We start from the raw sequence: 13,286 nt of genomic DNA on the forward strand, positions 1-13,286 counted from the left end.
CTGTGGTGGCACTGGAGGGCTACCAAGGTGCCAAGGTGAGAGAAAGAAAGAGAAAAAGAAAGAGAGAGAGAGAGAGAAAGAGAGAGAGAGAAAAAGAGAGAGAGAGGATTATAACCAGCCCCATTCCCAGCCTCAACTACCTTTTTTTTTTCTTCTTAGTCTCACTTTACAGCATCCAGTCTAGCACACCTGGATGCTAGGCAAACATTTGTTCAATAAACAAATGTGTGGACCTGGGTCTGAGGGAGGAAGACAATGCTTTAGCCACTGCTCTACCGGGAAACATGGTGAGAAAAGGGAGCAGCCGGCGAGTCTACGAGAAGCAGTTGGCAGGGTGAGACAAGCATCTACTCTACAGAAGTTAGATGGGGCAGAGGCACAGGGGAGGAGAAGCGACAGAGACCAGGGCCGGAGGCAGCCAGCGGTGCCAAGCCACAGTATAGACCCTGCCGCACACAGTGCAGACAGGGCGGGAGCCAACCTGCAGAGAGGGAGACCGTCCTGTGCGTCGAATCAGGCTTTTGGGATAAAAGAAATCAGACGAAGAGCGATGGATGTTGGATGGCTGCCATGAAACATGAAGAGGAAAGAATGAGCAGAGAAAGAGCCTCTAGTCAGAATGAGTGGTCACCAACATGGACAAAAACAAACCTTAACAGAAAGCTAATTTGAAAGTATACCAAGTGGCATTGCTCACTCAGCTGGCGTGTGTGTGTGTGTGTGTGTGTGTGTGTGTGTGTGTGTGTGTGTGTGTGTGTATGTTGAGTCTATGATTAAAAGCCTGGTCTTCAAGTAAATGTATGAACCTGGGTTCCAGCCTGACTGTTGATTTCGACTGCTGTGGCTCACACATGCTGTTGTATGCACAGAAGGCCACCAAGAGATGTGCTTGGGAATGTGTCATTGCAAAGGCCCTGGGAGGTCTTTAACATCACCAATGTGGACTGCTCAGGGGATATTTTGGGGCTTAAGGGATGCAGAATGGTTCTCAAAACATTTTCCTTTTGCTATAGAAACCATGATCACATGACACACAATATGAGGGCTCACGATTTCAGCCCAGAGTTTGTGAAGTACAAACACACCCTCACGAGAGCCTAAGTTTTATTCCCCCTGGAAAACCCATTTTTCTTCAGCCCCACCCACCAACCAACCAGTGTGTACCCCACTCAGGAGGCCACAAAACATCCTCTATCTGATGTGCATCATGCCCTTTACTGCCAGACTCCAAGCAGGGTGAGCATCAGCCAGTTTGACTTTCCAAGCTGCTGGCCTAGAGGAGCAGAGCTTGGCTACTCACTCTCTGAAACTGCATGAAAGCAACTCTTGGCCAGAACTCAATGTTTTCATAAGTTTATCCAGAGAGTTTCATTAAGATGGGGTCAAGAGAATTGATTTTTAATGTTTTGGGGTATTTTTATTTTATTTATTTTGATTTTTGGGCCACACCCAGTGACGCTCAGGGGTTACTCCTGGCTATGTGCTCAGAAATCACTCCTGGCTTGGGGGGCTATACGGGACACAGGGGATAGAACCCAAGTCCATCCTGAGTCAGTGGCATGAAAGGCAAACACTTTACTGCTGCACCATCGCTCCAGCTCCCAGTTTTTATTTTTTAAAGTCATTTTGGTAGCAACCCTAAAGCCATTTTAGTAACAACCTGCAAATGAAAATAAGACACTTTTGGTCTGGATCCCTTAGCTTCACTCACTCCTTCAACAGACTCCCATCAGGAGAGAAGGAAAAACAATGATTCAACAAGCAATGCTAAAGGCAATTCTATAGAGAGAGAAGTCCCCTGAGCTATTTGTGTGGTTTGTGGGCTGGGCTCTGTCCTCAAGCTCTGAGAACTTTACATCCTTCTTTTTTTTTGGGGGGGGGGGCACACCCAGCGGTGCTCAGGAGTTACTCCTGGCTGTCTGCTCAGAAATAGCTCCTGGCAGGCACGGGGGACCATATGGGACACTGGGATTCGAACCAACCACCTTTGGTCCTGTATTGGCTGCTTGCAAGGCAAACGCCGCTGTGCTATCTCTCCGGGCCCAGAACTTTACATTCTTTTTTTTTTTTTTTTTTTTTTTTTTGGGCTACACCCGGCTGTGCTCAGGGGTTACTCCTGGCTGTCTGCTCAGAAATAGCTCCTGGCAGGCACGGGGGACCATATGGGACACTGGGATTTGAACCAACCACCTTTGGTCCTGGACGGCTGATTGCAAGGCAAACGCCGCTGTGCTATCTTTCTGGGCCCTGAACTTTACATTCTTATGATGGAAATGACAAGGGTTCTCAGCCATATTCTAGTGTTTCATACAGATAGCCCCTTCCCAAAGCAGCCATGGCTCCTTTAAAACCCTAGAGTCTCATACTTGGAACATGGATCCATTCCAGTGAGAGGCCAGTTTGATTAGTGGACCATAAGTCCAGAGGCTTAAATTAAGGCTGTTTGTCTAAACACACTGACCCCAGCAGTAGGGGTGGGGATGAGGTGAATTTTTCCACAGTTGTTCTGTATGTTACTCAGGATATTTGGTAAGGGGTTAAATTCCAGAGTAGCCAAATGGCAGCATACCCTTGTGGGGGTGAAGAGGGGATAAAAAGGAAACCAAAGGAGAAGACATTCCTGGGAGTATAGGATCTTGTGGGAGAGAATGAAGAGAAATACCAGGGGAAAAGGGAAAGAGTTTTATTTGTGTGTGTGTATGTGTGTGTGTGTGTGTGTGTGTGTGTGTGTGTGTGTGTGTGTGTGTGTGTGTGTGTGTGATGATGATGATGATGATGATATTTTCTATCAGAGTCCCTTAGTGGGGGACACATTATGATGGGTCCCACTGGGCAGAACTGTGCTGGAGTAGCATACACAGTTTTTAAGGCCTGCTACCAGTCTGAAGAAAAATCATTCTGTACTTTGGGTAGGCCTGCAGAACTATCCAGACCATACTGTTCCCTGTGATTCTAGCCAGAGTACAGCCAGCCTGGATTTCCACGGGATCTACTCACTCAGCAATGTGGTGGTGGTGGGTTATCCTGTGAATTGTCTGTTAAATGCTCCAATAGGGCTGACAGGCAGAACTGGGGGAGTATCTGGCTAAAATGCAGATTATGGCCATGACCTCACAACTGAGCACAGCTCATAAAATGCTGTCATTTGGGCTTGTTCCAAGAAATGGACAGAACTTTAAAGCAGAAAGCTTTAAGGTGGAATGAGAAAGAGGCTCTAGACTTGGGTCCTACACCATGTTCTAGAGAACAACTAGAACATTTGAATGCCAATTAGTAGTGAAATTATAAAACCATCCTAAATGTTTATCCAAAACTTGACACAGATGAGTTCCTCTCTCTTGTCTCCTTTTTAAGCTGATAAGCCACTACCCATAGGGAACAGGGGCTCTCGAAGAGGGGGGCCAGGGCCGCCTTCTAGAACAAGAACAATCTGCCCAACAGCCTTGGTGTCAAACCCAGGTCTTTCCCCATCTGCACTGGACTTATCCCCTTGAATGCTTTCTCAAGAACCTGCCTAGTGAGATAAGGTTTGTGTGCTCCAACAGAAGCTCACAAGTGAGGTGAGCAAGGAGTGAGCCTTGTTTCTTGCCTTTCTGCTGTGGGGAAAAACCAGTCATGATACCGTCATTAATTTCATTCACTTTGCAGATCCAAGGATGCCTGGATGCAGGCACTGGGGCCATGGTTTGAGTGCTCCTTACCCGCAGTTTCTCCTCCGTCTTGGTGGACTGCTTACAGTCGGGATGCCAAACGGTAGAACCTGGAAGACACCAGAGAGTTATGTTCAGGTGGACAGCATTGATAATGGTGCCGACCACCCTCACCATGCCATGGCCCCAGAAGTGTGATGCCAACCATCCATCCATCCATCCATCCATCCATCCATCCATCCATCCATCCATCCAAGTGTGCCAGCATAGCTGTCAAACTGGACCACGTCAATCTAGTCTTGCCATTCTTCGCTCATGCTGCTTTTCTTAAAGCCTAGTGCTAACCTTTCAAAGTAACATCTACATGCCTTCTCCATCTGAGCTGCATGTAAGCTCCCATGCAGCCATGTTTCTATTACATCAGAAACTTCTGAGCAATTGGGTTGAGGGCCATGAAGGCAAACTGGAGTACCCACCTCTCGAAATTCACTGAATTATTTGTGAGCCCAATAACCCAGACTGCTCTACAGATCTGGGGCATGAAGGCCACCAGGGAAAGAAGTTGAAAATTATGTTACAGATCCAAATGTTTCTTTTTTTACATATAAGAAAAAAAATCCTTACTTTGAAATGAGAGAAGCTTCTACTTGAAGTGTCCTTTTTGGTGCCTGGTTTAATGGCCCAAATTCTCAGAATATAAAATACTTCCATGGATCCTTGGTTTTACTTCCTAACACCCAGCAAAAAACTTATATCTAATGTGAGAAGTCAGTGCCTGCCACTCAGAGCATAATATAGACCATTTCCGTGGTTATGGGGTAAGACTCCCTGTAAGTCCATGAGAGGAGGGGCAGAACCAGAAAATTCCTACATATAAAGATCTATGCAAAAACAGTCAGTAAGCTGCAATCAGTGCTGAGTCTAATGAATTGGTTTGCAAATCAGACTTTCTACCCTCGAGTTTCACAGATTCAGTCTTCAACTCTCCAATTAGCAATCTGGAAAAATCTTGCCAAGTCACCAAATTACAGTGACCTGTAAATGACTTTCTTCCACTAAACTAAAAAAATGCTAAAACTGTGACAAGAATAATGGACTTTTTTTGTTTATCAGAATCTGCTTAATCCCTGCTTAATGATCATTTTTATCTGCTTTAACCTACGGCCAAAAAAAGGGGGAGGTGGATTAAAGCAAACAGAAACAGGCAGATACACATTCTCATGTGCACATCCACTTGAAGGCCAGCTACAAAGCACAGGAAATCTCTATGTGGACGAGCTATGGCCAGGCCACTGGAAGCAAAGTGTACTAGAGCCTTCTTCTGGGCACACTGGGGAGCCAGAGGGAATGTCAGTTTACACAAGAGTCCCTGAGGATGGAGAAAGATAGACAGTGCTGGGCAGGACAAATCCGCTGGTGGAAGTGTTCAGAGGCAGGTAGAGAGGCCTGAGTGAGTCTCTACAAAAAAGATCTGCCACTATCACTGGAATTCTAAATATTACCTGCCAACCCACCTCGCTGAGCTCTCTGTCTGTCCTACGATTAATGTTGTGTTTGCTGAAGCTTGAGGCTGTGTACTGTCCCTGCTTCTAGACCCTGTGAACTTGTAGGAAGGCTAGGAAGCTGTGATCTCTGCAGACACAGGGTTGATGAGTGCTGTAACTGATGCACTTAAGAGTAAAAAAAAAGAATAGGCTCCCAACTGAAATGCAAGGTGTGGGACTGTCTCATGGGACAACAACTTCCCAGCCTGCTCTGGAGGCTGTGTAGTCCAGAAAGCTCATGGGAGAACAAGCTTTGGGGCATTTATGACTTGCCTTTCTGTGCCTTGAAATGCCAATGACTTTTTTTGTTTATTCTAAGCTCTCTACTGCTACAAGGGTGTGTTGAGAATAGCCAAGATTCACCTTAATACAATAATCTTTTCTGTACACTTTTCCTCAGTATCATGAAAACAAAACGAAGAGCAAAGCAAACCATTCATTAAACATACACAGTGTTATGTGCAAAGAGGAGCGAAGAAATGACAGACAGAGGCAGTTGAGACCCGGTAATTACCCAAAGGGAACGAGCAATTGCTGTTACGGTTCTTGCTAATTTTACTGACAAGCCCTTGTCTGGCTAATGACTCTTTATTTCAGCTAAAAATAGCAAAATGCTTTGCACAGATGGTGCTGTTGGTTGGAAGAGAATCCTCCTGCTAACTTCTCTCCTAGAAGCTCTGAAGTTTTAGAGATAAAAGTCGAATCATGGTTGTGCAGTGGGAACATGTGGCAAAATGATTCTCCCTTAAAAACAAACCAAACAGACCCTGGGAGTGCGGATTTTCTTGCCACCCTAACTTCTGCATTTTTCTTTGGGGAACTGTGGTTGAGCTCTCTCATATTCTGTCACTGTCACTGTAATGGGGTAACACATCATCATCCAGTTCACCAAACTGGACGTGTTCTTCACCCTGAAAGACCAGAGTGCCCTGCATGGCCTCGTAAACAATCTCACAGGATCACAGGAGAGCAATGGGGTGAGAGAGAGATGGAGAGTCCAGTTAGTAATTCGCATGTCTAAAAATGCTTCACTATCCTCTGAACTTATTCTGAAGCCCCTTCCTGGGGTGGGTTGGGAGGACCCTTTGGTTGATTTTCTCTCTTGCCTTTCATCCTTAGCAGTACACTCCAATTCTTGTCTTCATTCATTTGCTGAAGCAAAACATTCATTGAGTAACAGCCTCAGCAGCTCATTGCCAACATGTTAACTGCCAGGCTGATGAGCACTGAGGGATGAGGTCACCTTTTGGCTTCAGGGGTAGCAACTCATGAAGTGCCTCCGTCTTTAAAAACATTCAAATGACAGACCACAACGAGGTTCTCTCCCCCAGGTGGGGAGGATGTGCTCGGGCATTACCTTGAAGATACATTTCCTCTCCTTCTGTGAACATCTGGTTGCATCTGCTGCATCGTGCACAGCTGGGATGGTAATGTTTATCACCGGCCTGCAAGAGAAGAGGCAGGGGGCAGTTAGCTTGCTTCTTCTCTCTTCTCACTGCTTCCAACCTCTGTTTAGGGAAGGGAAGGGAAGAAAAGGGAAAGGAAGTAGAGGGGAGAGGAGAGAACAACCAGGAAACATTAAGGTAGCATTGACAAATTTCCTCCACCCAGCCCACTGGAATGAGGACTGGGAAGCTCAGTGCCACCTGGCTGACATGCTGCTTCCTACACTTGCTGGCTGCCCTTGCTCTGGACAACGGACAGTTATACCCAAGGACCAGAGACTTGCCCATTCCCTCTCCCTAAAAGACTGCCTTAAAACACACTAACATCCCAAAATGATTTTGGAGATTGATGGTGGTTTGTAGGAAAGCAGCAAGAAGAAAGGACCCTCAGAACGAGCAGGTTCTTCTTCTCTTTGGGAAAGAGAGAGTAAGAAAATAGAAAGATCATTCTAGTTCTTGTCAAGAGGAGAAAAGCCACCTAAAGACACCTTCCTGGCTCTTATCTCAGCAGGAACCTGCATCATCTTCAATAGCCTCCACAACCCTTTACCAAAGTCTCCCATGAACAACTTTCTAAAGGAGGTGTTTTTCTGAAGTTGACTCAGATTGATTCTGGGGATTTCCTATTCCTAAAGCTCAAGTGCTGATCATAACCTCCCTGAAGCACAATGATCCGGGACTCAGGCACCATTCTCTAGACAAATGCCAGGTCGATCTGAGTCAGGCTCCAAACACACAAAAACCTCCTCAAAACCTCCTGTTCTTCCTTCTCACTCACAGTGCAGCTGAAAATCTCTGCAAAATGAACACAGGCTTTCTGTGGCTGAGCCATTTTAGCAATTCACTGCAAGGACATTTCAATTGTCCCTGTATGGACACAGTAGTGCAGTGAATCAGCCCAGAGTGATACAAAACTACACCCTGTGACAGGAAACCAGGGGTCTGGCTAAGACTCCTTTCTCACGCTCCCACAGACGCCACCTAGTCACTTAGCAGCTAGGGTGTAGCGATGCTGGATCCACAATGCAAGATAATCAAGTAGAAAAAATGAAAAGTGGGGGAATGATTCAAAAGTAGAAACCAGGGATGAAATCTTATCAGGGTATCTGGCATAAAATTCCAGAAATGGTGCTTCTTGGTCTTGTACACAGAGTACTTTTCTCTTTCTCTCCCCACACCCCTTTCTTGGAATTGAGCGGAGCCCATGAAATGACATCAAAGAGCAACTCCCCTCAACACAGACCAGTTCAAATGCAAGTGACAGGAAGCGGACATAAGCTATGATGCAGGTCACAAAGAGGTGGACCTGCTAGAATGTGGGTGCTGAATTCTGGAGGAGAAAGTAAAAGTAAAAAAAAAAAAAAAAAACAAGGCCTCTAGTCAGGACTCGGGAGTAGCTACAGTGAAAGACACAATACTCAGTGAGATACGAGCAGAAAGAAAAGGTAAGCTTATATAGGGTGTCCATCACCATGAGCAGAAAGATTCTCATTAAGAGGTAGGGAGACAATGCAGTGGGTAAAGCACTTGTCCTGAACATGGCTGAGCCAGATTTGATCTCCAGCATTGTATATGGTCCCCTGAATCCTGCCAGGAGTAAGCCCTGAACACAGAGCCAGGAATAAACCCTGAATACAGCCCTCAAAAAAACACACACAAAAAAGGAACAAGCCCAACATACAGAGTTTGACCAATTCTACCTTGGTTTTGTCCGAACTCATGTGATAAGCTAAAAAAATATAATGTCATGGATATAAGAGTGCAGTGATACGTGATAACATCCTATTAAAAATGTTGGGGGGGAAGAGGCAGGGGCTGCACCCAGAAGACTCCACATGCCAGTTCTGGTTCTCTTCAGCTGGTATATTGGGGGCTCTGGGCAGGACAGCTAGCCATAGGTCCCCTGGGCTGACCACTTAGTCCAGGGGACTGAGATTCCTCCCAGACAGATGGGTCTTCAGGGCCATGCCTGGTTAATCGGGCCCTGGAGGGAGGGTGGGGGAGAGAAATTCCTCCCCTTTGCATCCACAAACTTCAGAGGCAGGGGCTGCACCCAGAAGACTCCACATGCCAGTTCTTCTGTTTCACTTCAGCTGATATGTTGGGGGCTCTGGGCAGGACACCTAGCCATAGGCCCCCTGGGCTGACCACTAAGTCAGGGGACTGAGATCCCCCCATGCCAGCCTGGACCCCATTCGGGAGTTCTCTTCTTAGGATTATTCATTTTCAAAAGCGCGCGGGCGCAAATGCGCCCGCACAACATATATACTTTTTAACAACACCCAAAAATATTCTTTTTTTTTTTTTTTTTTTTTTTTTTTTGGTTTTTGGGCCACACCCAGTAATGCTCAGGGGTTACTCCTGGCTATGTGCTCAGAAGTTGCTCCTGGCTTGGGGGACCATATGGGACACCGGGGGATCGAACCGCGGTCCGTCCAAGGTTAGCGCAGGCAAGGCAGGCACCTTACCTTTAGCGCCACCGCCCGGCCCCCCAAAAATATTCTTAATTTTCGACTGTTTTTAGGGAAAAAAATGGAATTCCCTAGATTTGAAGGATAATATTTAAATAGGTCTCTAAAATCAGTGTATATGTAGACGTGACTTCCTATACAGTGGTCCTCTCTGACTGCCAAGCCTAATCCATAAACAATTCATCTATACAATGTATATAGTCCCTCTGATATATTTCCCCTCCTCCACACCAGAGCCCCTTCTACTTCCTCGTCTCCCAATCCGGATTCGTTATCTTTCCCTTAATTAACCCTCTTTACCTTCAGTTCTTTAATTTGTTAGGCACCAAGACCGACCTCCTGCCCCAACAGATTCTTCCCTTTCGCACACCCCTACAAAGCTCATTATTACTCCTTAACTCTTCCACCCACAATCATCAGTACCCCACATTTACCCTTTTTAACTTCAGTACTACACAGTTCTAATCACAGATCAAAGTCGTGCATTGGATTTAACAACCCCCAACTATTTCAAAAGACATAAAATGGACCCATATGTCTTTTGAATATTTTATGTGTATTTTCTTTAACAGCTATAACTCTTTCTAAATATTCTTTTACCGTGACGATTCTACCCACTTTTTATCTTGTCTTCTCTTTGTGAGCTGTTCAATAAGGAATTTTGGTGGAAGAGTCCCTCAGTTTAATGCTATGATTGAACCATGTCATGGGGATTGTTGGGCTTGTTCTTATGGCCCCCATATGCGCCGATAATGCCATGTGGCATTGTTCCTTGTTTGCATAGGCACATTAAAATGGGAAAATACTATACATATAAATAAATTCTTATCTGATAGAGAATCAAACACACAAATCTCGATGGGGCCTTACACCCTGAACATTGATATAATGACCTGGCACAGTCCTCAGAAGAATGGGCATCCTCCATTCATCCCTGAACCAGGGAAGCTATCTATGAAACATCCAAGGTTTTTTTTATAACAACACCTGGAAGCAATCCTCTACCAGGGAAGCCCCTACCATGGCTCTGACATCGACCTGCTCAAAAGAGACTTCCCTTAACACTAAGAAAACTTAACAACAACAATGACCTGCTTACAGGACAGGGTTCTCTGCATTGCCCTTTAATTGTGAGGTAAAATGAGAGGACATTCTGCACCATTCTGACTGCAATTTAGGATATGCAGATTCCAGGATCTTTAATACAGAAACTTGATACCAACAACAGAGACTGTGTGAAAAATAAAAGTGTATTGGCACTACAGACAATGACCTGGATTGGACAAACTAGTTTGCCTGGAGCCTAGAGTTGGTCTTATGCCAGGAAACTTCAGGGGTAGGGTCTCCTTGTATTTAGGCCAAGGCTTTTCCTTTCCATGTCCCTCATATTTTGGTGGGTCTATGCAAACAATAATTGCCACTCTAACACTGTTTTTACTGTGCTCCTTTGACTCTAATCCTTAAGAAAACAACCCACTTAAACTTTTAAGGTTAACTTAAATTAATATGCACGTGCATATTAATGTAATGGAAATGTAAAAAAGTACTTTGCCTTCAATGTTTACATAAGTTTTATGTCTTTAGATTGCTTTGTGTGCTGCTAAGAAATAAGACTTGAGGGACAAAGTAATTGTACATGGGTTCTGTTTTATTTTTCTTAATGTTCTTTGGCTGAAAGTTCAAAGTTAAGATATCAGCATAGGGACTACTGAGAATTCTGTTTATGGGTGATTGTCCTTCCACTGTAACTTTACCTTGTCCTCTTTCTTTGCATCTTTGTTCTCATAATTAAAAATAAAAAATTAATAAAAAATATTGGAAAAAATGTTGGGGGGAGCTGAAATGACAGTACAGTGGTGAGGGCGCTTGCCTAGTATGCACCCAATATGAGTTCAGCCTATAATGGTCCCCTGAGCATTGCCAGGAATAATTCCTGAGTAACTCCTGAGCATTGCTGGGTATGTCCCCCACCCACAATAAAAATAATAAAAATAATTTTTCTATCTCTAGCAATACAAATTGAGTGGATGTACTAAGAAACAGGGTGAAGTGTATAATAGTACCAGACAGAGTATACAGTGTAAATCTACATAAAGAAAACTACAAAACTTGGGGCTGGAGAGATAGCATGAAGGTAAGGCGTTTGTTTCTTTTATGCAGAAGGCCGATGATTTGAATCCCGGCATCCCATATGGACCCCTGAGCCTGCCAGGAGTGATTTCTGAGCATAGAGCCAGGAGTAACCCCTGAGCGCTGCCGGGTGTGACCCAAAAACAAAACAAAACAAAACAAAACAAAAAAACCAAACAAACAAAAAAAAACAACAAAGTAAACTACAAAACTTGACTCTGGTTATAGAAGGCATAAGTAAAGAAATATACTATTTCTCGATGGGAAATTAATTGTCAAGATGCCAATTTCTCTAAGACACGTCTTTTGATGCAGAAGTCTGAGCCATCACAAATACTTAGGAATTTCCTCTATAAATGGCAGCTGGCTCTGTGAATACACATAGAAGGAAAAATGCACACAGCACAGACATTTCTTTTTAAAAGAAGCAGCAATGAAAGAGGAATGTTCCTTTCCTGATAAAGTTATTCAAAGGCTAAAATAACAAGCTTTGGACTGGAAAAGGGATAGAAACTAAGTCAGTGGGGCAGAGAGAGGAAACAGTGGCATGAGCTGAAACAAGAAGTGAATTTAATCTCTGATAAAGGTGGCTGGGCTGAGGAAATGGATGGCTCCAGTCACAGTGAGAACAATGGAGAACACAGTGAGACCACTTGGAGAGAGGTATGGACTCCTAACTTAACCTACACAAAAACAGATTACAAAGCTATGTGGACAAAGAATGGAGGTTGTTTTACTCTTGGGTAAGACTTTCATAACCAAAGCAAAACCTAGAACTAATGAAGACAAACATTGTTTCACTGTGTACATATACATAAAATTTCTAATGACTAAAGAGTTCAAAGAGAAGTAACATGGGGCTTGGGAGATAGCATAGCAGTTAAGGCACTTGCCCTGCACACAGCTGACCCCGGTTTGATCCTTGGCACTATGTATGATCCCCAGGGCTTTACCAGGGATGATCCATAAGCACATAGCCAGGAGTAGCCCCCAAGCACCACCAGGTGAACCCAAAACCCCAATCTATACACCAAACACAAAAAGAGAAATAACAAGGAGAAAATATAGGTCACATATTTCAGAAAAGATTTAAGACCAAAAAAAAAAAAAAATAGGAATATGGGCAAAAGGCAATGTTGACAGGAAATATAGATGATCCCATCCCCAAATGAGTTCAATCCCAATAGGATTCAGGAACTTGTAAGAAAAGATCTTTTCTTTCACTAAGTAGACAAAGATAAAGTGAGACTATCAGAAACAGACATTCCCACATAGGATGGTGAGCATGCCCTGTCTGGAACATGCCCCAGCATCACTTCCTAATGACAACCCACCCAGACTCTGGTGCTCAAGTCCACGCCTAAGAGGTTTCCTGAATTCTCACACCAGTACTCGATGCATCTGTGGGCAGAAATTCAGCCATTAGCAAGACCAACAGAATAAAGTAACTCGGAGATAATAAAGTAACTGCAGAGATAGTTCAGGGGCTTCGGCACTTGTCTTGTGCTCTGCCAACTCTGGCTTGAATCCCTAGCACCCTGAGCAACACCAGGGGGTCACTTCTGGGTACAGAGCAGAGAAACATCTTCATGAGCAAAACATCAACTCTTAAAACTTCTCTTGCATTGGAAGAAGAAGATGCTAATGCAATGGAACAGTTCTCTGGCAACTGGTGCCTATCACTCACTGTGTTGCACACTCTGGAACTTGACTTCCCAATATCTTGAGGCCTGATGCAAACAACCCCCAAGCACAGCAGAGCTGCTTAAAGTCATTGAAAACCATTTTTAGGAAAAGGAGAGTTCAGATCGTGTTCAACAGCACATGAAACAGGTAATGACCGTTCCATTCTTGGGGTGTAGATGCTGTTCATCGCAAACTGTCAGGTGACACCTGATATGACAGGTAATTTGCCAAGATAGGTCCCAGGTGCCTGGCCACAACCACACCCCACAAATCCAGCTCTATTAGGATCCCTAGACATCTATTGACCCTAGACATCCTCCACCTGGCATCTATATGTTGCTAAGAAAATCACTGCCCTGT

General features: G+C 44.5%; 1 protein-coding gene across 9 annotated transcripts in view; it reads right to left on the minus strand.

The window, feature by feature from the left end:
* The window catches only part of ABLIM1 (actin binding LIM protein 1), a 172,108-nt gene that overhangs the window by 39,469 nt on the left and 119,353 nt on the right, over positions 1-13,286 (minus strand). For all 9 annotated transcript variants that reach the window (XM_049764455.1, XM_049764448.1, XM_049764450.1 and 6 more), the window contains exons 7-8: positions 6,552-6,639; positions 3,702-3,760 (exon numbers count right to left, since the gene is read on the minus strand). In XM_049764455.1, coding sequence (XP_049620412.1) covers positions 3,702-3,760; positions 6,552-6,639 — 147 coding nt within the window. The remainder of the gene's footprint in view (positions 1-3,701; positions 3,761-6,551; positions 6,640-13,286) is intronic.

The sequence above is a fragment of the Suncus etruscus genome, chromosome 17 (assembly GCF_024139225.1).
Source record: "Suncus etruscus isolate mSunEtr1 chromosome 17, mSunEtr1.pri.cur, whole genome shotgun sequence".
NCBI lineage: Eukaryota > Metazoa > Chordata > Mammalia > Eulipotyphla > Soricidae > Suncus > Suncus etruscus.